The sequence below is a fragment of the Sminthopsis crassicaudata genome, chromosome 5 (genome assembly GCF_048593235.1).
Source record: "Sminthopsis crassicaudata isolate SCR6 chromosome 5, ASM4859323v1, whole genome shotgun sequence".
Lineage (NCBI taxonomy): Eukaryota > Metazoa > Chordata > Mammalia > Dasyuromorphia > Dasyuridae > Sminthopsis > Sminthopsis crassicaudata.
In genome coordinates, this window is record NC_133621.1 from 256880504 (window position 1) to 256907547 (window position 27044).

Below are 27044 nucleotides of genomic sequence, written 5' to 3' on the forward strand. Positions count from 1 at the left end.
TCACACCAGAATATTAGACTTATCAAAATGAGGATTGAATGCAGGTGTTCTAAATCTAAGGCAGCTAGAATATTGGCTGGGAGTCAGGAGGACTGCTCTTTGTGAATTCAAATCTGGTCTCAAATACTTATCTAGTGCATGATTATGGGCAGTTAGTCTCTCGTCTGTAAAAAGAAAATGACAAACCAATATCATTGTCAAGAAAACCCCAAGTTGGTTCATGAAGAGTCAGACAGAAAAATGACAATAATTAACTACTGGATCTAAATGTAGGGCTCTAGTCTATTATCATATCCATTCTTTTATTTATTTATTTATTTAATTTAATTTTTTTTTTTTAATGCTGAGACAATGGGGTTAGATGACTTGCCCAGGATCACACAACCAGGAAGTGTCAAGTGACTGAGACCAGATTTGAACTCAGGTCCTCCTGATTTCAGGGCTGGTGCTCTTTCCACTATACCAACTAGCTGCCCCTTATCATATCCATTCTTACTAATTTTTTTTAACTTATTTTTTTAGCTAACCATTTATTTTATCTCTTTTCTGCCTGCCCCTTTAAAAACAACAACAAAAACATAGTAACATATTCACAGGCAAGTAAAACATATTCCTATATTGTCCATGTCCCAAAATGTGTTTTATTCTGTATCCTTAGTTCATCATCTCTCCTTTAGGAGATGGGTAGAATATTTCATTATGGAACCTCTAGAATCAAAGCCTTCTTATGGTTTTTCCTACTCTTTGCTAGTGATCCTAGTCATCCTGTGTGGAAAGGCTGCTGTTTGGGTTACCTTTCTCCTAAATGTACTCCATTCCTTAGACCACCTCAGCAATGTCTTATTGTGCCTCATGACAAGGGCAAATTACACTGTTGGAACCTGTTCTCAAGAGTCTTTTGCTAATTGGGCACTGTTTGTTTATATTTGGCACCTATCGGACATTTTCCCTGGCTTCATTATTAAGTGGCTATAATGAGGAAAATAATCCCCTTACTTGGAAATAAGCTAAGTAATTTGTCTTAATTATTGTCAGCACTCAGTGGCTACCTTGTGGTGCCTGAACAGATGCCCTAGAGGGTAATGATGTTAGAGATTAGTAGTCATTTTCAGGGAGGTGACTATAGGCTAATTTTTGGCTTCTTTGGCTTGTTTCTTCTTTCCCTACCCTCCTCTCCTCCTCCCATTACAGTGAATTAGATTATTGCCCTGAAATCATTATCTTTCCCTCTTCCAGTCGGTCCTCTCCCATGGTACTGTAGCAGACTGTGCTGTCGTTGGCAAAGAAGATCCTTTAAAAGGTCACGTTCCGTTAGCACTTTGTGTACTGAGGAAAGGTGAGAACCCATCATCCTTCCCTGATTCTGTGTTGGTATCTTGTGTGATTAAAGATGTCTTTAAATTGTTCATCACTCACAGCTAGAAATCTCTCCCCTAGACATAAATGCTACAGAGGAGAAAGTTTTGGAAGAAATCGTGAAACATGTGAGACACAGCATTGGTCCGGTGGCAGCCTTCCGGCACGCCGTGTTTGTTAAGCAGTTACCCAAGACTCGCTCAGGCAAGATACCCCGGTCAACTCTGTCTGCTCTTGTCAATGGAAAGCCTTACAAGGTAGAATCAGTAACACTGTGTTCTAATTTTGTTTTCCCTTGGATTTCATTGGTTCTAGTAAGATGCAGTGTCTAAAGCATTCTTCACAGCTGAATTGCAGCCTGAAATAGAACCCTCAGAGATGATTATTAGTATCTTTGGATCCTGACTAATGAAAGAGCAGCCCTTATTCTTTCTTATTCCTCAGACTTTTAGCTGAGCAATGTCCGGAATATAAAAGATTAAGAAATAAATAGAATGTGATGGTAATGAAAATGAAAATGAGATATGTATGTTATGACTGATAGGCTTAACAAAAATAGGAAAGTTTAAGCAAATTCATGGAGCAGCTTCTGTTTTTACTTCTATCACCAGCACAATAATGCACCATAGATAGAATAATGGACTTGAAATCAAGAAGGCTTGGATTCAAGACTTGCTTCTGATACTCATTAGTTTTATGACTCAACTCACTTAACACTCTCTGTTTCCTCATCTGTCAAATGAACTACAGAAGGAAAATAAACCAGTCTAGTATCTTTGCCAAGAAAATCCCATGTGGGATCATAAAGAGTCAGACAGGAACAAAATTGGGAACAGTACCTGAATTATCTGCCTAATCAAGGTTGTTATATGGTTCTAATAATATATAAAGAACTGTATGTAGTCCTATCCATATGTCAGGAGAGATTGTTCTGATAGATGTCTGCAAACTTAAGTAAGAGCATCTGTGTCCCTTGATTTATACTTTTGATTGTAGGAAAATAGTTTTCTTTTAAGGATGTAAAATAATTAAAATCAAACATATTGTCATTCGAGGTCACATCCCATTATCATTATGTGTACTGAGGAAAGAGGAGAATTTGCCATTCTTTCCTAACTCTCTGTGTGATTAAAGATGCCTTAAAATTGTTCACTGCCCACAACCTGAGTTCAAATCTGGCCTCAAATACTTTACTAGTTATGTCACCCCAGGTAAGTCATTTAATTCAGTTTCCCTCCTCCTTATGTGTCCATGAACTGAGACTGAAATGGCAAGTTACTTTGCTATCTTTACCAAGAAAATCCCCTACTGGGTTCAGTACAGATAAGTATGAAATAAAATAAAACAACAACAAAATATTAAATGCAAAAGAGGAAGGATGAATGTAATCAATGGCACTTATGAATCTCTGATTTTCTTTTTTAGATAACTCCCACAATTGAGGATCCTGGTGTCTTTAGCCATATAGAAGAAGTACTGAAACGGACATCATGACCTTTTTTTCTTTTTGTAAAAACTTACATAACAGTGGAGAAGAAATGTTATGTCGTTCTTCAGATATAGCTGGATAATTGGCAGGTCTCAGTAGTTATTAAGAAATAGAAGTTAATTGTACAGTACAATGGAAGGGCCTTAATTGACTGTGCCTATGGTTACTGTTATTTGTCACAAGTCTTAGATTTTTATCCATCAATTAGATTTTTTTTAATGTTTTGTTTCACATAATTATGCTAAATTCTAGGATGGGCCTAAGGAAATCACAGTGTCAGATCTACAAGGGATCTCGAAGATTATTTTACCTTACTTTTACCTCTCCCTCCTCTAATTCTACAGATGAAAAAAACTGAAGCCAAACGAAACTTTGGTCCTTCTTCCTGCCTTATGTTCAAATTTAATTGCCACTGCTCCTAAGAAACTAGATTTGTTAGGAGTATGGCATAGGAATAGAAGTAGAGGAGTTATTTTATGTGACAAATTAACCTTAGAAAGAGTAGGACAATCTAGATGGCATGGGAAGGAAAAAAAAAACTGATTAGGTTATAACTTAAAGGATATTGTAAGAATATTATCCTAAATTTAATGTATTTACTCATTTTATTGATGTGGAAAACTGAGGCCACAAAAGATAGGTGACCTTTCCAATGTCCCACTGGTAGGAGTGTCAGATGTGGAACTTGTAAATTAATATTTGGGCTGAAGAACAAGTGTTCTTTCCACTGTATCATGGTGCTTCCAATTATGTTAAAATAAAATGGACCAAGTGAGTTTTACTAATAATTCCATTCACTAGAATAGGTAAGATAATGGAAAATTCTGATTAACCTAATTATCTGATAAACCCAATTTTGAACAAATTAGAATGCAATGAGATATACTTGCTCCCTGTAAGGTATGTGTAGTATATGTATTGGATATAATTTCATCTTGGATGATTCACAAGGTATTTCAGAACCTTTTAGTGCCTCTGGTTAATAAATAAATGATCACCACTATATAGTGCTGTAGTTTTACTAAAAAACAACAAACAAAAAAAGCAATAGAGATTTAGACTCCTAATGCTTTGGAACTTACTATTTGAATAAACATGTCAACTTATTTACTTGTCTTTTATTTCTTTTAAAACCAATATGTACTGTGCAAAGGGAAAAAATATAGGGTTTTCATTTTTAAGAATCTAGAGAAAATATATAGTTTCTATGCAAGAAACAGTTTAAATTTTCTCCATAAATGATGCACAGAAAAATAATACACTCTTTTAGTTTTTCAATTGATTCAATGTATACAAAATGATCTAGCTTACCTTGGAGTTTTAAAGGAATAGGTTTTATTTTATTTTATTTTGCCATTTCATGCAATTATTTCAGATTTAAGGCCTAACAGATTTAAAAATCAATAATATCTTTCTCTGAAAAAGGTTACCTTGTTTCCTTTCTTTTTTTAAAAAAATGTAGTTGTATTGATTAAAATGAAGAATTCTCTTGAAGAAACAATTTCTCCATGTAAGCACCCAATTCCCATCTGTTGAGTATACTCACAGCAAGATGGAGACAATGAGCAGGCAATAATAACTCAAAAAGGTACATTGGCAATGTTTCATTTAGTACTTAAAAATAGAGGGACCCTTTGGTTGCAGATTCTAATGATGACCCAGATGGGAGAGATTGGAAAATGCTGTATTGTATTTGGGGAAGGGAGAAGAGCTATTTTCTCAGCACAAGATTGAGCAGCTTTGTATTGTTCAATGCTATTGAAGGAAGTCTCCACATCAGATCCCAGGAACATTAACAGCAGTTATTCCCTTTCACACTGAGCAGGTGAGAGGAAGGGGTGTTAGGATGTGGTACTCTGTGATCTGGAAAATTTGCATAAAATTTTTTGACCTTCCCATCATAACAGAGAAGTCTGAGCTTTATAGTGTATTTATAGTATTGATATTATATAATATTATACATATATTTTATGCATTTCTGAGTTTCTGAACTTTGTGTCATCTGTTAGCCTTTGCTTCTCATCTGTGGTTTCTAAAAAACTCCCCCACAATTCTTATTTAATTTCTTATGACAACCTGCAATACATAGAAAACATGATAGGGAAAGTCACAGAGTGGAAGGGGTAATGGTACTTTCAGGGAAATTTTAGTCTATGGAAAAGAGCAGTGACCATTTAGAAACTTTTTCATTCATATTTATTACTCTTTCCTCCTGCATTTTAATCATGGGGATAACTTTTAAAAATACTTTGAAAAGGTAATCCCAGAGCTTGCTATTATTTTGGTAGCATAGTGGATAGAGTTGTCTTCAAAACCAAGAAAACTTAATTTCTGTAGGTTCAGGATTTCTCAATACTGTTACAGAATAGTTTCAGGGAGGGAGTCTCTTCATTTGGTGGTTCCTTAGACGAGTGGTGTCGAGTTCAAATAAAAAATAGGAGACCATTAACCCATACAGAGGACTCCCTGCAAGCCACATGTTGACAGCCACAAATTATCATTATGTTTTGTATTATTTTGTTAATTTCCAAATACATTTTAATCTGGTTAGGTAGGCACTTGGGAATGTTGTGGGCTGAATGTGCTTTCTGTTTGACACCTCTGTCCTAGACAACAAAAGCATAGATCCAGTGTTTGTTTCCCTTTGTGTGATATGACTAGTGACTTTGCATCTGCTTATTTAAGGGAAATACCCCCAAAATGTTTTTACAATGTCTAGTTTCCTTCCTACTTAAGAAAAATTGTAATCAATTTGCCAGATAATTTTCTTATGAAAAAAATTTCTATCTGCTCACTCCTTTTACTTAAGAAAATTAAATGTATCTCTTGCCTAGTTGGAAATTTAGACCAAAACTATCATGTTTTTTACATGTGAGAGACACTGGTATATAACCAATACTAGAAATGAGTTGGCAGCCACGTTTGAAAACTATATAACTAATTATAAGAAAGCACACAAAAGTGACAGCCCAAATGATATAAAATCCTTTTTTAAATATACCCTTAATGATACCCAATGGGAGGACTTCCTAGAGATGATTCCGGGGTGAAGGAAGATACCTGAGAGGTCATATAGTTATTACCATCATGCCAGTAATAAAAGCTTGGAATCTGGTGAAAGCTATCTTGTCTTTTAAAAGGTCTTGTTAACTCTCTGAAAGTGTGTTTAATATTTCTTCTGAATACCCCGTCCTTGCTTAGCCACGCTAGCCATAATGAATAAAATGATTTGTTTATCCATCTTCTTATGGATAGGAACTATCTTAGCTTAAATGCTTGATTCCTTGTTTGTTCCATCCCCATCTGCAAACCAAGGATGCATTCTACAGATTTGTAATCACACATCTGCAAATCCTTTTAACTTCTCAACCCACTGATATGCAAGTTTAGTCTTCCCCCTTGTGGTACAATCAGGTAAGAACCATCACGCTGGAATATATGGTGACTAGTTTTATCTTCCCTGAGTTATCAACGTTGTGGGACGGTTTTATTTGCACTTTCCAACTACATGCTTTGTGTGACTAGCTACAAAACAAAGATTAAACACAGCAGTGGAAGAATTTTTTTTATTGACAATTTGGGGAAAATTCTCTCACCGTTACCTTTCTACTGAAATCTGTCAAACAGAAGACAACAAAACAAATGTTATGTACGTGCAAACATTGCAAATTAAACTGCGGAAAGAAATAACTAAAAGACAGGTCTTGAGCTTAATAAAGTCAAGCAGCAGAAAATTAGTATTTAGGTAAATGGTATTACTAATAGGTTGTACTTGGAAATTTCCCATGTAAACAAAGAATAAACAACAGTCACACCACCAAATAAAGTCACAGGGAAGAGTTGCTCTTCTATATTTTTTATACACTATATATGTTATTTATTCTGTCTTTCAGTTATTTCCTCTGATAAAAATGGACTTCAGGGAAGTCTCAAGGCCATCTTGGCTAAAAGCTTATAACATTAATCATGGGTCTGGCTAATGCCCTATGCCAAAGACGAAAAAAGGTGTATGTGTGTGTGTGTGTGTGTGTGTATGGGGGGAGAATTCCAGTGTTGTTTGTTTTTAAAGTAAGAAATTTGAGCCTCAGACTCCTTGCAGTGCTTAGAGATCACTGTCTAATGCTGGCTGGTGACTGAAGACCTTAGAATGAAAATGTGGTTATTAGGAAAGAAAGGTTCTTTCTTGGTCCACAGGTAACAAGAAAAGATAATGTTCCTTATAAACTTGTTTTTAGTCAGTGTTTTTGTAAACAGTTTGCTTGGTTTTGTGTTGAAAAAGATAGCCATCACAGTGCTTTTCTACAGGTACTGGGCATTTCAAGTTGCCTTTTAAGGTCCATTTTGGCTCCATTTCCAGGTTAAATCACTCAGTTTGGATGGGATCAGAGGCAGGTGTCCAGCTTTAAGTATTGACAGATTTGAAGGAGGAACAAGTGGAAACTAACTCCAATAAACATATTCATCTGACTGTTACAATCCAAAACTGTAAAAATGTAATGGCAAGATACAAACAGGATAATTGTTAAGTGCTTGCACTCAGACTCCATGAACCATAGATTTTTTTTTATATAAAATCATATTTATATCAATTTTTACATAAAACTTACACATTTTAAAAGAAATACATACACAATAATACATAAATGTCTAGTATATTACAATAAAACAGATGGAACAATGTAAAAATGAGTGGTTCCATTTTGTAAAACATCTGGTGTAAAGGATGTTTATTTTAAAATGACTTAAGCTTTTTTTTTTTTTTTTTCCTTACGTTTGAAGTGAACTAACCAAACAATGCATGGGAAAAAAAATCACATTTTCAGTTTAATAAACCTTGACTTGTCATTATTTTCCCTTAGGACTCAATTGTCCAGGTAGTTTTCATAGCTCCTCTTCTAAGATGATAGTGCACTTCAGGTAGAGTAGACTGAAAAGATGACATCTAAAGAAATAGTAAATAGAATGTTATTAATTGAAGTCTATTTCTACTCTGCAGAATAGAACTCATTTTAGTCTCTTAGGAATATCTACTAAGAAGACTAACATTTACAGAATATGAGAACAAGTAGTCATGGGTCTTGCATCAATTGCATATATTATGAAAAGAGATTTTAATCCACTTGAAGATAAGTTCCATAATATTAGACTTTAAGCATTAGTATGAAGGCATAAGCCTTGGATACATTCTCCGTTTTGCCTCCCCCTTGTATACATGAGGGAATTGAAATTAATGACTTTGTGGATGTTTCCAACTCTAAATCTATGCTCCCTTGATACCATAAATCTGGAATTACTTGAGGTGAAAAATCTGTGAATTTTTTTTTAATTAGGAAAGATTTTGATATCTTTATTTTAATGTGAAGTTTTACTCAGCAATTTTCTGTGTTTTATATCACATTTTAAAATGTCCACATACTTTACCATACTATCAAAGGAGTACATATCACAAATTATTCAGAATGCCTGCAACAATTTGGTATATTTGCAGAAAGATGCAAGTTTGGCTACTAATAGGCTTGGAATCAGTTGGATTAAATTATTCTATTGAGCACATTTATTGAGCACATGTTTATCCTTTGTTCTTGAAGAGAATCATGACTTCAGGAAGGGATGCCCTGATTTGAAAGTGTATTGGATTTAAGTGAGATAGGGCTATGTAAAGTCACCACCCTTACTCTCTCTTCCAGAACTATCTGGATCTAGTGGTAAGATAAAATCAGATGACCAGAGATGGTCCTAGATACAATGGGGGGGTGTTGGTTTTTTTAAGGTAAGGTCTCAGTTGGATTGAAGCATTGCCTATTTAGTGATTAAGGATAGGTAAGAAATAAGGCAAAGAATGGTCTCTCTTACCTAGTTTTAGTTCCCTGGGAAGGGAAGACTTTTAGAGTTTCTGGCCAAAACAGAAACAATTGCTATTTACACTCTGAGGTAATCAGGGCCCAAACAATGACAGAGTAAAGCTGAGTCAATCAATAAAATCAAGAGTGATTTGAGTTTAAGGAATGTTCCTTAAAAAAGAAATGTAATTTAACATATATTGGTCAAGCTGCCATCTTAGTTGGGGGGACGGGGAGAGGAGGGGAAAAATTACAACAAAAGGTTTGGCAATTGTCAATGTTGTAAAATTACCCATGAATATATCTGTTATATAAAAATTATAAAAAAGGAAGAAAGAAAGAAAGAAAGAAAGAAAGAAAGAAAGAAAGAAAGAAAGAAAGAAAGAAAGAAAGAAAGAAAGAAAGAAAGAAAGAAAGAAAGAAAGAAAGAAAGAAAGAAAGAAAGAAAGAAAGAAAGAAAGAAAGAAAGAAAGAAAGAAAGAAAGAAAGAAAGAAAGAAAGAAAGAAAGAAAGAAAGAAAGAAAGAAAGAAAGAAAGAAAGAAAGAAAAGAAAGAAAGAAAGAAAGAAAGAAAGAAAGAAAGAAAGAAAGAAAAGAAAGAAAGAAAGAGGGAGGCAGGGAGGGAGGGAGTAAGGAAGGAAGGAAGGAAGGAAGAAAGAAAGAAAGAAAGAAAGAAAGAAAGAAAGAAAGAAAGAAAGAAAGAAAGAAAGAAAGAGAGAAAGAAAGAGAGAAAGAAAGAGAGAAAGAAAGAGAGAAAGAAAGAAAGAAAGAGAAAGAAAGAAAGAAAGAGAAAGAAAGAAAGAAAGAAAGAAAGAAAGAAAGAAAGAAAGAAAGAAAGAAAGAAAGAAAGAAAGAAAGAAAGAAAGAAAGAAAGAAAGAAAGAAAGAAAGAAAGAAAGAAAGAAAGAAAGAAAGAAAGAAAGAAAGAAAGAAAGAAAGAAAGAAAGAAAGAAAGAAAGAAAGAAAGAAAGAAAGAAAGAAAGAAAGAAAGGAAGAAATGTAGCCTGGAAACCCCAATATATCTTCAAAGTTTGAACTATCAAAATTATTATTCCTTTGGGTAGAACACCCACATGTAAGGGTATGAAACTCCATGTGCACAGAGTTAGAGGAAGGAGGGAAGAAGATAGGACCTGCATTATGCAAATAGTCATTTGGGTCCCCAGTACAACAATTACTATTATTCATGGGTTGTTGTTTGATGATATCAGGAAGGCAATGTCATGACTTGCCAGCAAATTGGATTTAAGCGAGGGAGGGTTGTGCAAAGTCACATTCTCATTCTCTCTTCCAGAGCTATGTGGTCCAGTGGCAAGATATAGATTAGAACAACTAGAGATGTCCCCCTATATGATATTTATTATTTAAAACATATAATGCTGCAAAGGTTTTATTACATTTTATGTCACATACAATCATAGAAGCTGTTGATATCATTGATGTTAAAATAATATAACACAGAATTGTTGAAATGGGTGCAAAGGTGGCAGTTATTGACATGCCCGTTACCTCTCTTTCAAGCAATAATCAGTATTTCTATAGTGCTTGATGATTTACAGAATGCTTTAGATTGATAAAATTCTCCCATAATCGTTCAACATACAGGAAATTGAATAAACAGCCTGCTCTGAATTTTCCATAAAGTATATATACTCTGTTCATCAAAAATCATTCTTTATGGGTTTATTATTGTGAATAAGTATGCTTAGAACTCCCAAGAGAAAAGATCAGGAAAATGCTAACTGAAACATTATGTACAAAACAGAATGGGACTAGTTAGGAGAGAAAGATAAATGCTTGCATTAATCAAAAGCAGCAAAGCACTGAAGAACATATTAAGTATTCATTGTGTAAAACAGCAAAATATTCAATTCTTAGGGAAATTAGCATGTTGTATGTAGGATGTATTTATTATAGAACATTATTTTGGAAAACCTTCTGTTTAATGAAATTATTATATGCTTCAGACTATGCCCAATTAAATGCCAAATTATATGCAGTAATTATATTTTAATGTTAGGGTTGCATGTTTTCAATTAAATCTTCTACATAAATAGCTTTTTGATCAGTATGACCCTCAAACAATAATCCAAATAAAGTAACAAAATCAGCTAGTTACCTTTTTCCATACAAAAGCAGAATTACAAAGCTGGAATTCAAGGCAATGAACAATTAAGAGCTGCTTCTTATCCATTCCCTTTCTTACTCTCCTACCCCATATAAACACACCATTCTTTCTGAAAATATTTCCAATTATTTCCCCAAAAAATCTGTTCTACAAAATAACACTGACCTGGTGAAAATGCACTAATCATGTATGAGTATAAGATAAAGGAATTTTTCTTGCATGTTGGCAAATTTAGTAACTGACTCTGTTTTACTGTGACTTCTGTGGATAGGAGACTCCTGTTATATTATGAATTTGGATATACCATGGACCAAAACCCAACTCCCACCTACACTTAAAAATCCTAAGCTAACAAGACCATTTGCCTTATTTCCTGACAGTATAATTTTTTTTTACTTTTCTGAAACTTTATAACTTATAAAATTTGCTCTTTAGTATCATTTTGATGAAAACCAAGTCAAGATGAAATGCCAAGAAGCTTAAACTTTTTGAGAGAAATCCCTGAAACCAAGGGCTCTTAATCTACGCTATATGACCTTGTTTTGTTTAAATATTTTGATAAATGTACTTCTATTGAAATTCAAGATTTGAAAAACTGGTGTCCTTGGTAATCCTGTTTATTTTATTGTATGAATTTAATAACATTCTGAGAAGGGAATCTATGATACTACAAATGTTTAATAATCCCAGCCTAAGACCAAGGATGCTAGGCTATATTTCCTACTCTCTGATTGGGTAGGTTTTATCTAAATCACTGTCTATAACTTCCTAGTAAATGAGTATTAACTTTTAAAGTATTCTCTATTACTGATTTAAAGGACAGATCTTGATTAATTAATAAATACTGTGTCCCTTAATTTAAATATTAACAAGTAATACAACAGACAGTGTTAACATAGCACTGATGAGATGGGGGTGATCAAGTGACAGGTTGCCATGAGACCTTCAACCACAGCAGACAGATAGATGTTAATGGTAGCTCTGGATTTAGAAACAGCAACTACCAGGGAATGCCACGGATGAGGGGAGTAGTGTGGAAAGCAGTTGCACATTCTTTTGGAGTAAACAATAGCTACTCACAGCAGTTCAGTGCTGCCTCCTTTGATAGGCGTGTCAACATGAGTATGTACGAACAGTGGAGCTGTCTAACCTCTGCAACCTCGATGAAGCAACTGTAAATGGAGAGAAGGGCTTTAGCAGGCCTGGGTGATGCAATACCAAAGTCCAGAGTTAAGAGGGGGTCCCCTCCCCCAAAAAGAGCAATTCCAAGCCGACTAGTCTTATCTTCACAGATATTTTTTCTCGGCTGTAAAATGAGGGGATTAAATTAGATGGCCCTACACCTTCCTTTTCTCTGAAAAGGTTCAGGCTAGATGAGTTTTTTGGTTTCAAAACTATCACTAACATTTAAATTCCTGACAAGATTACCTTAAGCCTTCCAGATGGGATAGTTAATAGATAGAATGTAGGTTTCAGGGACTGAAAGACCCGAGTTCAAATTTTGCCTCAGACAAGTAGACTAGTAGAGCTCATGTAAGTCACTCCTCCCTTTTCAGTTTTAGTTTTCTCATCTATAAAATGAGAAGGTGGGAATAGATTGTTCCATTTTTGAAATCTCTTAGTTGAAACTTATGATATTATTCTCTGATTTTTTTATGATAAAACTTAGTTGATGGTTTTTATACTAGTTTTTATATTTCCTCAGCATACTGATGGGATTCTAGCTTTTGGTAACTAATAAGGACTTATTAAAAATGATTGGAATATTTTAGTAAAATCATGAACTGCTCCTATGGCAAAGTAACAGATTATGCCATAATGAATCTCAATAATGATATAAAGAGAGTAGGACTCTCGTTTTCTCCTGGATGTCAATTTGGCAAGAATGATGATGATTCTCATGACAAAATCTTTTACTTAAATTCAACAAATTTATGAAATGCATACCAGGTATGCACACTGTGCTAGGTACTAGATAGGGGAGATAAAATGTTTAGTTTGATTTCCTTCCTTATAGATGTATTTTGTTTGTTTGTTTGTTTGTTTTTTCCCCGAACCATTTATCTAATAATGTTCACTAGGAACTTCATTAATAGTGATTATTTAAGGCTTTATATCTTTCTCAGAGGGGATATATACATATGCATAATTATGTATATTAAGATAGCTATTTGATGACATTGGCTTACTGGTTTTAAACATGAAATTTGGATATTTAGTAAAATGCAACCAGTTTTTATTTAGTAAGAGTCTACCTCTAGTTAGATCTAGTAGTACGCTTGAAACACAGAACATAATATTTTTCATTCCCCAATGTAGTCACATTAGCCAATACTTTCACTGTTGGGGACATCTATGTAATAAACAGATGTGAGCTAAATGGAGGGAATTTTAGAGACAACCACTTACAATTTATTCAGGATTTTGCTGAAAGCACAGAATAATTTTCAAAGGAAGGTAATAAATCAATTCCTAAAAGTGATAATATGAACATTTCTATCTTATTCCCATCATTTGAAAACCATAAGTACAAAAATACTGTACCGTCTGTTGCCATTTTCCGAGATTGACCAGATGTGGTGGTTAGCCTAAATCCAGCTGGCAATGTCTCTGAGGAACCAGGCATCATACTAATCCCATGGACTTCACGGGGAGGAAACTGTCTTCTCCATGATGACCCACGCCTAAAATTCTTGTCATCACTCTGCCAGTGCAGAGTTTTGAATGTGTTGAAATAAAATGCAATCAGAATGTTATCTGAAAATGTGTGAATACATTATCTAGATTTTTTACTTTGTCCCTCCACTCCTTACTGTCAAGAATGTTAAAATTCTCTACCTCTTCCTGAAATAAAGGGCAAATATTTAAACAACTATGGGGGGAAAAAAGGAAAACTAACAAGTATTTGAAACTTTTTGTATCTTTTTGGTATGAATCAAATATGAATTTTATTGCTGTAAGAGCAAGATGTTTTTAAGGTAAGTTTGAAGGTCTGAAATTGAGAACTGTGATCAATTTCATTTCATACAGAGTGATTTTTATAATGATGAGATTATATAGATAATTAAAATTTTTATTACATCAAATTCCATTTGACTGTCACACCTCAATACCTATGGTTAAGTTTAAAAAATGTGTTTTAAAATGAGAAAGGCAATCTATCCATGAGATCATCTGGCACAATGCTTGCTACTTTATAGAGGGCAGATTTGCAAGATGGGTGTCTTAAAGGAGCCAGCTTTACTCGGCTTTTACTTTTTTTTTTTTTTTTTTTTTTTTTTCTCCTCTCAGTTTTACTCCAGAGGGAAGAACAAGGGGCCAAAAGTTGTAGCAAGGCAGATGTTTGACGTAGTATAGGGAAACTTTTTTTATATATAACTTTTTATTTACAAAACATATGCATGCATAATTTTTTCATCAAAGGGAAACATTTTTGACTAATTTAGCTACTCTATCATGAAATAATTGGACTGTCTGTTGGAAAACAGTAGGGATCCCTCATTACTGGTCATTAAATAAAGACTAAATTACTTTCTTTTCATGAAGTGATTTTTATTGAGCTAGCAACTGAGGTAACATTTAATTCTGAAAAAAAATGCTTTGCTTGTTTTTTTCTTTTAACCACAACTCTTTTTATTAATTTGCAACTCTTTTGAAAATTACCAGTACTTTGTTAGGGGATAGGAGAGGAAACCTCTACCCTGCAACTTATATGTTTAATTTATAGAAGTGTGTTTTCGTTATTTCCTTTAAGAATGTTTAATATTTTTGTTATTGTTTGTTGAGATAGAGCTGCTGTCAGAGAGAACAGCAGTTCATTTTGAAGTATAGTTTTGTCATAGAAAAAAAGAAATATTTTCTTTGAGAGAATATTCAAGAAAAAAGAAATATTTTCTTTGAGAGAATTTCCTTCATGAGTATAGGGGAAAATTTTAAATTGATGATTGAGACTCAGTGGAAGAATCCCCAATTCTTGTGGATTCAAATTGGATATTCCCTTTAATCAGTGTGTTTTTTTGACAAGTAATGGATTGATCTCTGGAGAGCTATCAGTATGCAAAATTGAAAAATATTGAATATTCTATTTCTTCTAATTCACTGGTTAAAAGGCCTACCAGCTAATTTAAATAAATATGGGCAACTCTGAATTTAATATAGAAAAGCCATGTTTTAGAGACTTGCAGTTTCCCATAAAATTCATCTTATTCTCATTTGCATATGGAAATATTTGGGTATTCACTCAATACTCTCCTGCTCCAAATTTAAGTGGATAGGAAGAAATCTACATTTAATTACTGCAATAAGAATGAATACTTTTAAATTTCTGGAATTATGACCACTCCATCACATTTTTCCAGGCAGGAAATTATTTCCCATAAGTATTGTGATGATATAATGGAGCCTTAGAGGATTTGATTGTTGAATAAGGAATAATTAACATTAAAAGAATTGTGCCTAGTTTATACTGTGACTTTCAGGTCTTTTTCCATTGCATTGGGAAACAGCCAGCACAGAATAATCACACACACTTTTTTTGTCTAGGCTATCATGCACTCCAGAGCATTATATTTTAAATGTCACATCCATTTCCTTAAGAGTTCTAGGGGAAGAAGTTTTCCTGTGATATCTTTCCCAGGTCATCAGTTAAGTTAGCCAGTTAACAGAATCAGAACATAATTATATTTGTTGGAATCACTTTTTCCACACTTAGAGGTCCAAAAGTTTTGCTGTGAAGCCTTTTTCAGAAACGCCAAGGCGTCAGTAGTCAGGTCTAAGTTATCAGCAACTCTAGGATTTGCCTACTTTCTCTGGGACTTCTTTTTAAATAGTTACAATTTGTATGGTTCTAAAAGATCTGTACATAGCAGCCAGATGACTCAGAAGATAGAGTGCTGGGCATGGAATCAGGAAGACCTGAGTTTAAATTCAGCCGCAGATACTTACTTATTATGTGATCCTGTGCAAGTTAATGTTTGCTTTAATATACTGGAGAAGGAAATAACATTCTAGTATCTTTATCAAGAAAATGCCAAAGACAAAATGACCCATAGGTTCACAAAGAATTGTATATGACTGGACAACAACAAAATTCCTATGGAATTTGATGGAATTGCAAAAAAAGTTATTAGTTTTAAATTAAAAATTGACTGGCTTTTATGATCAAATATTTCCTTATTTTTAAATCTGGAAATTTCCCAATAAGGGAATTTGATATTCAGTGATCTGTTGTTAAATAGCTGAAGCTCTAAAATTATCTTTAAATTCAATTCTATTTCTGGTAAAAACTAGTGGTACTTAAATTGGGATCTACTCAATGTAGACTTCAGTGGATCTGTGAATTACATTACAAATTTACTTTTTCAATATTTGATGCCTACCTTTCAACATAATTGCTTTACTTCCTAATCCTATGTCATTTATTTTATGCATTTAAAATATTCTAGTAAGGAATCTATGACAAAAAAAAAATGGGTAAGAATTCTAAATGATATCTAAAATACTGCTACATTTACACTTCTAAAATTTTTATATTATTTGAATTGATTTCCAATTTATCAGGACAATTGGCTTTCATTCATATATGATGCAAAATAATCAAATATCTTGGGAAATATCTTCTTTAAGTGAACAAATTTGATAACATATGAAAGTATTTTGCAAACCAAAACATTTTTTCATAAATACTTGCTATTATTTCTTGAATCATTTCAATGTCACTAATTCCTGGAAAAAATTATGTGACATCAAAGATTTATAAATTAGTTAAAGAGCTAAACACATTTACATTATTAAAGAGTTTAGTGCTTCAAGCAAAAGATAGCTGGATTTGAAGAATGAGAATTTGAGTTCAAATATTCTGTAACTGTATTGGTTGCTAAGTGGCTCAGTAGATAAAGTTCTGGGCCTGAAGTCAGGAAGACATGATTTCAAATGTAACCTCAAACACTTATTATAACCCTGAGCAAATTACTTAATCCTGTTTGTTCATCTGTAAAATGAGAAGGAAGTGGCAAACTACTTCAGTATCTTTGCCAAGAAAACTCCATATGGGGGTCACGGAAAATTGAGCATGACTGAAATGGCTCAGGCTATTTTCCTTAGTGTACAGATCTTTAAAATCAGGAAATTAGTTAACTTCTAAGGTTTCTTCCATTTTTAAATCAATAAGTCCATAATCATTCTTATGAATTATAATAGACAAAGTCTACTACTGCACATAAAGAACAATCAAACTCCTCTCCTCTTTCTAAAAAGTATGCAGATGCTTTTTTTCCCTATAAGTTTTCTTCATTCAAATGAAACATAAGGACTTACTTCATCTAGTCGCCGCTCAGTTCCCAGCGCCAAAAGATTGTTGTATTCTCTTTCAAGAATTTGTCTTGCCTGAAAACAAATTAGAGTTATTGGCACCTAACAGGCATTCTAAGCTATGTTTATTACCTGTGCAAATATTTAAAATCTTGCATTACTTTATTTATTTGGCCCTTATTTAGAAGCAGCCAGGGGGTACAGGATACATAAGAATAGTAGAACTGGGGTCAAATACAGCTAGCTTCTGGCACTCATAAGAAAGTCAGTTAATATGCATCTGTCTCAGTCTTCTCATCTATTAAGTGGGGCTTATATTCATCCCAAGACTGTGATAATAAACTAAGAGAATATTTGTAAGGAACCTTGTATACCTTAAAGAAATTATTTATTATAAAGCATTAGAGTATAGCTCCCATAGTCTTTTTTTTAAATAACTGTCTAAACCTTCCCCTGCTTCAATTCTAGAGTGTATGTATATGTATATATAAATATATACATATATAAGAGATGGAGGATAGAATGCTACCAAATCATATGTAGATGTATTAAATTCCAGTGGCTGCTGGCTTTTATTTGATCTTAGTGAGATGTAAACCTATTGGCAATTTAGACAAAGCCTGTGTCTACACAACGCCAAATCACTGAAGTGAAGAGTGAAAAATTAAGTCATTTATTTAAATCACTTTTCTTTATGATTCCCTATTACTTTAAGTAAAATATGCTGCCTCACAAAGCATTTGGAGCCCTTCAGCAGAAAAATAGAAATTGCTTGACCATCCATCAAGTTCAAAGAAGGATGATTGAACAGAGTGGGAAATATGCATGGAGTAACACAAAAAGCAAGTCCCAAGACTTGGCTCTGCTCCAAACTCAGTATATGACCTCAGTTTCCTCATCTGTAAAATGGGAATAATAGCACCTACCTCCTAGTATTATTGTGAGGATTCAATGGGATAATAATTCTAATGTACTTAGTACATTGCCTGGCACATAGTAAGTACTGTAGAAATGTTAGCTATTGTTATTACCATTAAAAACTAGAGTTCATTAAGAAATGATATTCGACCCATGTTTTCATTCTATTTTTCTTTCTTCCCTCCCCTTAGTAACATGGCCAATAATGGAAATATGTTTTGCAAAACTTCACATATATAAAGGGTATCATATTGCCTGCTTCCTCAATAGAGGAAGGGTTACAGAGGAGAGAATATCAAACTAAAAATAAATAAATAAATGAAAAACAAATGATGCTCTATTGTGTTGGTTGTTTACTTTCTAGATATTGTTTACTTCTTCACATACATATCACAACACAGAATTCAAAAAGCCAAATGACTTGCCTGTGTATTCTGCGTGGGAATCTGTAATAATAAAGCTAAGCTGCTATAGTCGAAGTTCTCATCCAAGGCTATGAGAGATCCATGCACACCACTTTCAAGCACATTATTTGCATACTCTCGAAGTCCAATTGCCTGTATCCAGCGAATCACTCGGTCATTGCTCCACACCAACACATCTAGAAAGAAAGGTCAATGATAACTTTGGGAAACTAGAATTTACTTCTGGACTCTTATCCATATCATTTCTTGACTGATCCCTGTTGTGATAGAAGATGATTATAAAAATTCATTTCACCTTTTTCCAAGCAAGCTGTATACTATCACTGAACATAAATTAGTGGGCTACAATCTCTGCTTTACTCATTCTTCTATATCTTAAGCTGAGTTGTTTTTTACTACTAGTTGGGTCTTTCATTTGAGTTCAAAATTTGAATCAATATATAAAGGAACATAACATGTAGGTATAACATCCATCAGCCCAGTTCAGGTTACTCTTTCCCAACCTTCTCCTTAAAGACTAAAGGAATTCAGACTTAAACACGTGATTTGGTGGTACCAAAATGAGCTAAACACAACAGAGTTGACTTGTGCCTACATACTGTTTTGATTTCTTCAGTGTGTTGGGGCAGCCTTTGTCATTCTTTTATTACACACAATGGGAAATGTTTACTAACCTATTCAGTCACTATTAAACTTCCCAGGTAACTTAGCAATTGACAGTAGTTATTTCCAACATGTTTTTGTTTTTTTTCTTGATGATCATTTTGTAGATGCTAACTTTTTAAATAGTACTCTGTATTAAATACAAAACAGGAGTAGTTTGTAGTGCTTGCTCAAGTTTATGTTAATTTGTGAAATATAGATAATAGCTTGAGAAGCATGTCTGGTTCAAAAATAAATGCAACCCCCCCCAAAAAAAAAGAAAAAAGAAAGAAAGAAAGAAATTCAACCCCTCCAACAATACTGCATTCTTTGAGTGAGTTCCCCAAGTTCAAGAGTAAGCAATAATGCCATTTAATAAATATAAATAGATAATAATAAGACAATAATAAATAATAAAATTCTGGAATAAGAATCAGGAAAACTTCAGGCTATTTGTTGTGATTCTGGGCATTCTCTCAGCCTCAGTTTATCTATAAAGTGAGAATGATAATGGCACCTACAACTCAGTATTGCTATAAGATAAATTGAAAGAATATTTGTAAAGCACTATGTAAGTACCAGCCAGTATTTTCCCAAACTTCTTCAGGGACAATTGAAAACCCCCTTTCTCATCTTATTAATTGAACTCAAAAATTCTAAATGTAATAATTTCCTGGAGAGCAGACTTTCTCTCCAAATTCCAATTCTTTTACATATTTTGAATCTATATAGTAAATAGTTTAGTAGCTGATGCCTAATTATCATCACTTTGAATTCAATGTTGGTACACCAAATGCAAATGATTCTTTTCAGATGGTTCTTTGATTAAAGTCAAGGCTAATTAACACATCAGACAATAATAGGTGTCTAAGTTACTGGAGAGAATTATTTATACATATGTTATCAGATCAATTGTAGAAAAGTATGATTTCATACTCTCTTAACACATAAAATCATTTGGGTCATCTTTCTGAACTTTTCATTCCATTGTCCTTGACTGCCCCACAAGATCCTAAGTCCTAAATAACAAAATACCATTTGACATGGGACTAAAATAATACATCTCTCTCTTCTAGACCTACCAAGTCTAGATCTTCTAGATCAAGACTACAAAATATATGTCAGTAAGGACAATATAATACAATACAAATATATCTCATTAGGGCAAAAGCTATAATTGTGCTCAACAACTTTTCTTAGGTCAACAGCAGACTTCTTTTAGTTATCACATCTCATTTCAGCTAAACAACAGTGTACTTGAAAACAACCTTCAATTTTCTAGGGGCCCCAAAATAAAAGAAAATGAAACAATTCAATTTTGATAATGGAAAAAACACCCTCTTTGTGCTAAGTAAGGAACCCAATGAAGTGTTACAACAAATGCTTGGTATAGATGCCTGTCAACTCTCCAGTGAGCCGTATATAGGGAAATAAGTTAAGCAATCATAATATCTTGTATGCAAGACCATCCTAGGAGAACTAATATTGTGGGCTAAGAAATGTGGAGGGAAATAAGCATTCACATTGTTTTTGCAGCTGGCAAATGACATCAATGCTGTCAGACACTTGATAAGCTTTGGAACAAAAGAGTGCTTAAATCAATGATCTATTAAGTTATTTCTTTTTTAGGGGTGATAAAGAGCATTTGTTCATAAAATTGAACCTGAGTTATTTATGCACTAACAGATATTGATTTTTTAAAATTCTATTTATGTCATCTGTTATGCCATCAGAAACAAAAAATAATATGATGAACAGGGATCATATTTAGTCAACGAGTCACATAATGTCTCTGACTGGTAGTCTCCTTATTTGTAAAAAGAGCCTAGATTCCCTAAAGTTCTTGTGAAGAAAGTACTTCAATCCCCCCCCCCAAAAAAGTTATGTAAATGTGAATTTGGGAAAATAGGATCTAGTTCTATGATATCACAGATGTGAGGAACTTAGGTGAGAAAACTTTCTCGCCCATCGCAGGTCAGCAACTTCTCTTGTAATTTGATTGGAGTCACACACCAATGATGTGTGAAGAGATGGATTTGAGTCCAAATCTTGAATCACCTGTCACAAATGTGTTTTGTTAATCATAAGAATAAAATTATTTTATTTATATTTCTTATTATATTTTTCATTCTTGTCAATCTCAATATTCCTCATAAACATAACCAAATGGAATCATCAAAGAGAACATGACAATGCAAGGGAAAAATATATTTTATCTAGATGGAGAATGCCTTACCTTTAATTTCATGTTGACTTGCTTCCCTTCTCCTTTCCAGTTCTTTCCTGTCATAATTCAACCTCTTTAAACACATAATTCCATACTGCAAACTCGTTCTGTTTTGTTTTCAACAGGGAAACACACATTTGTAAAACATAAAATGATAAAAAAAATAAAAACGTAAAAGCTAATTAGTTCTTAATTTTTTCCCAATATATGCATACATATTTATACAATTATATTGCTGCACAAAATCAAATCAAACAGGAAAAAAAGAGAAAATAAATAAAATGCAAGCAAAAAAACAAAAAGAGTGAAAATGCTATGTTGTGAACTAAACTCAATTCCCACAATCCTCTCTCTGGAGAGAGCTATCTAAAGATGGCTCTATTCATCATAAGATCATTGGAACTGATCTGAATCATCTCATTGTTGAAGAGAGCCACATTCATCAGAATTGATAGTCATTTAATCTTCTCATTCCCATGTACAATGATTTCCTGGTTCTGTTCATTTCACTTAGCATCAATTCATGTAAGTCTCTTCCAGACCTCTCTGAAACCATCTTGCTGATCATTTCTTACAGGAGAATAATATTCTATAACATTCATATACCATAATTTATTCATCCATTCTCCAACCAATGAGTAGCCACTCAGTTTCCAGTTCCTTGTCACTACAAAAAAGGCTGCCACAAACATTTTTGTACATGTGAGTTTCTTTCCCTCCTTTAAGATCTCTTTGGGATAGAATACTGCTGGATCAAAGGGTAGTTCTTAGTTTTAAAAAAAAGTTATTTTCAAGCTTTGAAGACTTCAGTTAACCAACATTAAAATTCTAACAGACATCATTTTGATAAAAAAGCAGACTACCTAAACATGCAAACAGTATATTAATGCTAGTATATTAATTAGCATCATTTTAAAAAATTTCTTCCTTTGTGTGGGAGTGAAATTATAAACTCTTCAAACAAATAAAGCAAATACTAGAAAAGTGAAAGAAATAGAAAGAGATACTAAAAAGATCCTCAGAAATCATACAGTTTTTCCTTCAGGAAGATGATTTATGAAATAATTTGGACTTAAGTTATTCCCTTTGAAAAGGAAGCAGCATTTATTCTACTTATTGGGTTCTGATAGGTGTGGAGAAATATTAAGAGAATTTTAAGAGAAACAGTACTTGCCTTTCAAAAATTTAGTAGGGTAAAGGAAGAAAAGAAGGAACAATTAAGTTACAATTTAAACTAATATGTAACTTAGATATCCACAAGAAACAAATGCTTTAGGTAATAAATGGTTTGGGGGCAAAGAAAAGGGAAGAAACATTAGATATTGGGATAGTATAGAAAGTATATCAGGAAGGAAAAAGAATTTGAGTCAGTGCTAAAAGAGAAGAAGAAGACAGCTTTTTGGCAAGAGTGATCCAGAAGAGGTCAAAGGATTTAGCTTTTAAAAGAATCCTAGAGAATAGCTAGTCCATCCTTCCATTTTACAAATAAGGAAACTTGAAGAGGAAGAGAGACTTGGCACAGTAAAGTGGCAAAGTTGGTAGTTAAACCTATGCAGTCTGAAATTCAATCCAGCAATCTTCCCCCTATACCATGTTGACAATTGACTACAATTGACTATGACATATTTGAGGAAAGGTATGGAAATCACCCTGAGCCTAAACAGAGGGCTAAGAAGTTTGGAGAAATAAGTGTATCCATACATATCCATTAAAATTCACAAGAATCTAGTCCCTTAGCACAGTGACTGGTATATGCAAAGCATTGAATGTTTATTAACAGACTGACATATTGACAAGATTTGTTTCTCATGTCCCTTAAACTTCATTGGTATCAAGGAAGACATATTAGAGCCAAAATGACCTGAATTTGATTTCTCCTCAGTTGTTCTCTAGCTGTGTGAAATTGAAAATATTACTTAACCTTTCAGATCTTATTTCCAAACAAGTAATATTTATTAAGTATCCACTACTTATTATATATTGTTGTAAGCACTGAGGATACAAAAATAGGCAAAAGGCAGTTCTTGTCCATGAGATGCTTATTTTTCTCACAAGACAACTTTGAAGATCATATGGGATAATGCATGTAAAATACTTTGTAAATTCTAAAATAATTTCTGAATATTAATGATTAGTGTAATACATTGGCTTTAGAATGGAAAGAAAAATCAACTGGTTTCAAATCATTGCAAACTTCAGAAAGTCACTTAACCTCCTGGGTCATCTCTTCCTCAACTTTTCAATGAGATGGCATAGATGGCCTCTGAGGAGCAGTCTGGTTTTAGTTCTTATGTTTCTTTGAATATGCAAAATAAAAACTTCTTCACTCATGTCCCAGAACATTTGAAGGTAATTTCTATAAGTCCACACCATTACATAGATTAATCTCAAAGAGTACCCAACTTCTCATCAAGTTCTGGAAAATATGCATTTGTAGAAATCTTTTGGGAACATAGTATAATAAAAGGAACAACATATCTGCAATAGGGAAATATCGTGTCTGCTGCTTGGTATCCTCAAACAACTCTATGAATCTCACTTTCTTTATTTATAAAATGATGGGATTTGATGAGAATGGCCTCTAAGGTCTCTTCCAGGCCTAAATCTATGAATCTTTGAAATATGTGATTATGGTGGCAGTTTCAATTATCTATCAAATAATAAATTCATATGTAAATCACTATCTATATTAATTTACATTATCTGTAAGTATCATGGAAGATGTCTTGCATGAGGTCCAAAAAACAAAGAATGTCTACTGATGGCTAGGTTCTTTTACAAATTTCTAATGGTGGATTGCATGGAAACAATACCTATTTTAGGGGGCAGCTAGGTGGCACAGTGGATAAAGCACCAGCCTTGAATTCAGGAGGATCCAAGTTCAAATCTGATCTCAGACACTTTACACTTCCTAGCTGCGTGACCCTGGGCAAGTCACTTAACCCCAGCCTCAGGGAAAAAAAAAAAAATAATAACTATTTTACAGATCTGTTTTGAGGATCAAATGGGATAATGTGTAAAAAAGCACTTTGCAAATCTTCAAACATTATATAATTGTTGTTATTATTATTATCATTAGATGATATTCATTGAATTGAGCTTCAGATATTACAAAGTGTTGTTAGTGAACAATCATACCTACTGAATACACAAAATTTATGACAAATGGCATATTACATTGACGTGCAGTTTTTCTAACATCTAACATCCATAAACATGTATTTCTTGGACAAAATTTCACACAACTACCATAGATTCACGGTGAATTAAACTAGAACTAAGAAGAAGGGAGAGATTAGGCTGGAAAATATTTGGTCTTTTGCACAATGCTACTCTTTAGTACCAATATTTTTAGTGGATCAGTTTGAATTGCTATCATCTCAGAAGGATGAAAATTACAATAGAAAGATGCCTGGTGGGATTAAGTAGGCTTCAGGCTGTTGCCATTGATTATGTGTTTGAGAGAATAACATAAAACATCAAAGGCACATACTACCAAAAATGATAGAGATAGAACCAACATATGAGTAGACAAGAGATTAATATGAAGAGAAGTATAAATCCCTATGGAAAACTGAAGGGAAAATATAGATAAGCAACACAGAAAACAAGTTGAAGGATCATTAAAATAATGTGAGTAAAAAGACTTACTCGATTATTTTTCTATTGTGTATGACTCTTCATGATCTCATTTGATGTTTTCTTGGCAAAGATAATGGAGTAATTTGCCATTTGCTTTTCCAGCTCATTTTACAGATGAGGAAACTCAGGCAAATGAAGTTAAGCCCAGGGTACTACATAGCTAGTAAGTGTCTGAGGTCAGAGTTGAACTCAGGGAGATGAGTCTCCCTAACTCTTGGTTGACACTCTATCCACTGTGCCACCTAGCTACCCAAGAGGGGAGACAGTACTCATATCATTAAAACTCATATTTATTCAAATACCAAATTATGTTAAGAACATAGATGTGGAAGATATGGACTTTGTTATTGTAAACAGAAATCCATCCAGTAGAGATTTGGTGTAGGGTTGTAGATTTAATGATTTATGTGTTTTAACAAGGCTGATATGGCAATACCTTATCTAAATTTAATTGGAAATGAATGGCCTTAGGTCCTCAAAAACTATGCCAACAAGCACAAATGCTTGCAGACCCTAATAATATACATAAACACAGTATTATTCACTAAGAACATCAAATTATCTAATACTATTCTTATTCATGAAAGGAATGAGATCAACATCTATGATCAACTAGTAACATTCCATGCCTATGCCCAATTACATGGTCTAAGAAGGGGCAGTGAAATGAAAGGCACAATCCACTATGCAGAAGTTCTAGCATCTGCATAGACATGAGAATAGAGAAAAATCAAATAAAGAGGTAGGGACATGTTACAAGAAGTTGCCTTTTAGAAAGCATAGTGGTTTTGTCACATATGTATGTCTATTATAAGAAGTAGGCTTTCTACCTAGTTTATATCACAACTTCTTTCACTGAAAATAAGTATTTTCTTGATAAGGGGAAAAAATAGGGATATAGAGTCTATTCAGTCCACATGTAGAGAATTATATTCAGTTCAAAGCAGCATGTGCTTAGAGGGATTACTGACAGTGAAATGCATCCACAGAAAGGCTTCAAGGTTGGTGAGAGGTCTAAACACTTAATAAGCATTTAGTGTTTTTTAAGCACTTAGCTTGCGCTAAATTTGAGAGATACAAAGAAAGGCAAAAATAATCCCTGCCCTTGAGGAACACATTTCTGTCTGGAGTAAGCAGCATGTAAATATCTAGCTACATATTAAATCTATATCTCAGATTTTTAGGAGGTAATTTCAGAGGAAAAGGCCTTTTGTAGAAGGTAAGATTTGACTGGATCACGAAAGAAAAGCAGGAAAGCTAAAAGATAGGGAGGTTAGAATGGACTTTAGTATAAAAGCATAGTGATGTAGAAGAACAACAGCAAGGAAATCAATGTTGCTGGATGGAAGAAGGACCAATGGATGAAAAAAAAAAAACAGAAAAACAAAGGGTATTTAACCAAGAAAGGAAAGTTCTTGAGAGTTATCTTAAATATTTGAAAAGTGTACAATTCCTCAAAGAAGCCTAATTATTTTGCAGGTTTCAAGGGGTCAAACCATGACTAAATGAAAATTAAGAGAGTCAGATTTCCACTCAATATAATAGAGTCTAAAAAACAAAAATTGCTGGGCAGAGACAAAATGAAATGCCTTGTGAAATGGTGACTCTGTCTCTAGCATTTTTCAAGTGAAGACTAAATGGCCACTTGCCATAACTAATGTACAAGAGATTCCTGCATTGGATACCAAATTGGACTAGATGATTCCTAAAGGAATTTTCATCATCAGCATTTTTATAATCCATAAAACAATCAATTGTAGATATAAATTTGTACATTGGATCTAAGAAAGGAAAAGAATTTTGAAATTGATTTGCATTACACCATGATCTCCACCCAAACACAGTCAGAGAACAAGAGAAAAAATTGTCTTCATAAATTGAGAATCAGTTCCAAATACATTTGCCTTTACTCTTACCCATTCATAAGGCCTCTTTAAACTTTTCCCATTCTTAGTGAGTGAAAGCTTTGCATTGCTTAAGTAGTGTATTTTCCATCTCTAACTGGATTACATACTACAGTTTTCCCCTATCTTCAAGCAGTGGAGAATGCAAATTCAGAACCACTTAAAA

General features: G+C 33.6%; 2 protein-coding genes across 10 annotated transcripts in view; one reads left to right on the forward strand and one right to left on the reverse strand.

The window, feature by feature from the left end:
- ACSS3 (acyl-CoA synthetase short chain family member 3) overlaps positions 1–3951 on the forward strand; it is a 245851-nt gene extending 241900 nt beyond the window's left edge. Inside the window, 3 exon segments of the mRNA XM_074270876.1 lie at positions 1237–1336; positions 1438–1613; positions 2782–3951. Of these exon segments, the coding sequence (XP_074126977.1) occupies positions 1237–1336; positions 1438–1613; positions 2782–2850 (345 nt within the window). The 3' untranslated portion in view covers positions 2851–3951.
- Positions 3952–7559: 3608 nt separating this feature from the next.
- Positions 7560–27044, reverse strand: part of PPFIA2 (PTPRF interacting protein alpha 2) — a 664129-nt gene continuing 644644 nt past the window's right edge. For 8 of the 9 annotated variants that reach the window (XM_074270868.1, XM_074270869.1, XM_074270872.1 and 5 more), the window contains 6 exons: positions 21342–21439; positions 18464–18639; positions 17127–17195; positions 13356–13515; positions 11892–11983; positions 7560–7787 (listed from right to left, as the gene is read on the reverse strand). In XM_074270868.1, the coding sequence (XP_074126969.1) occupies positions 11925–11983; positions 13356–13515; positions 17127–17195; positions 18464–18639; positions 21342–21439 (562 nt within the window). In that variant the 3' untranslated portion in view covers positions 7560–7787; positions 11892–11924. The remainder of the gene's footprint in view (positions 7788–11891; positions 11984–13355; positions 13516–17126; positions 17196–18463; positions 18640–21341; positions 21440–27044) is intronic. The other variant, XM_074270871.1, reaches the window with a different exon arrangement.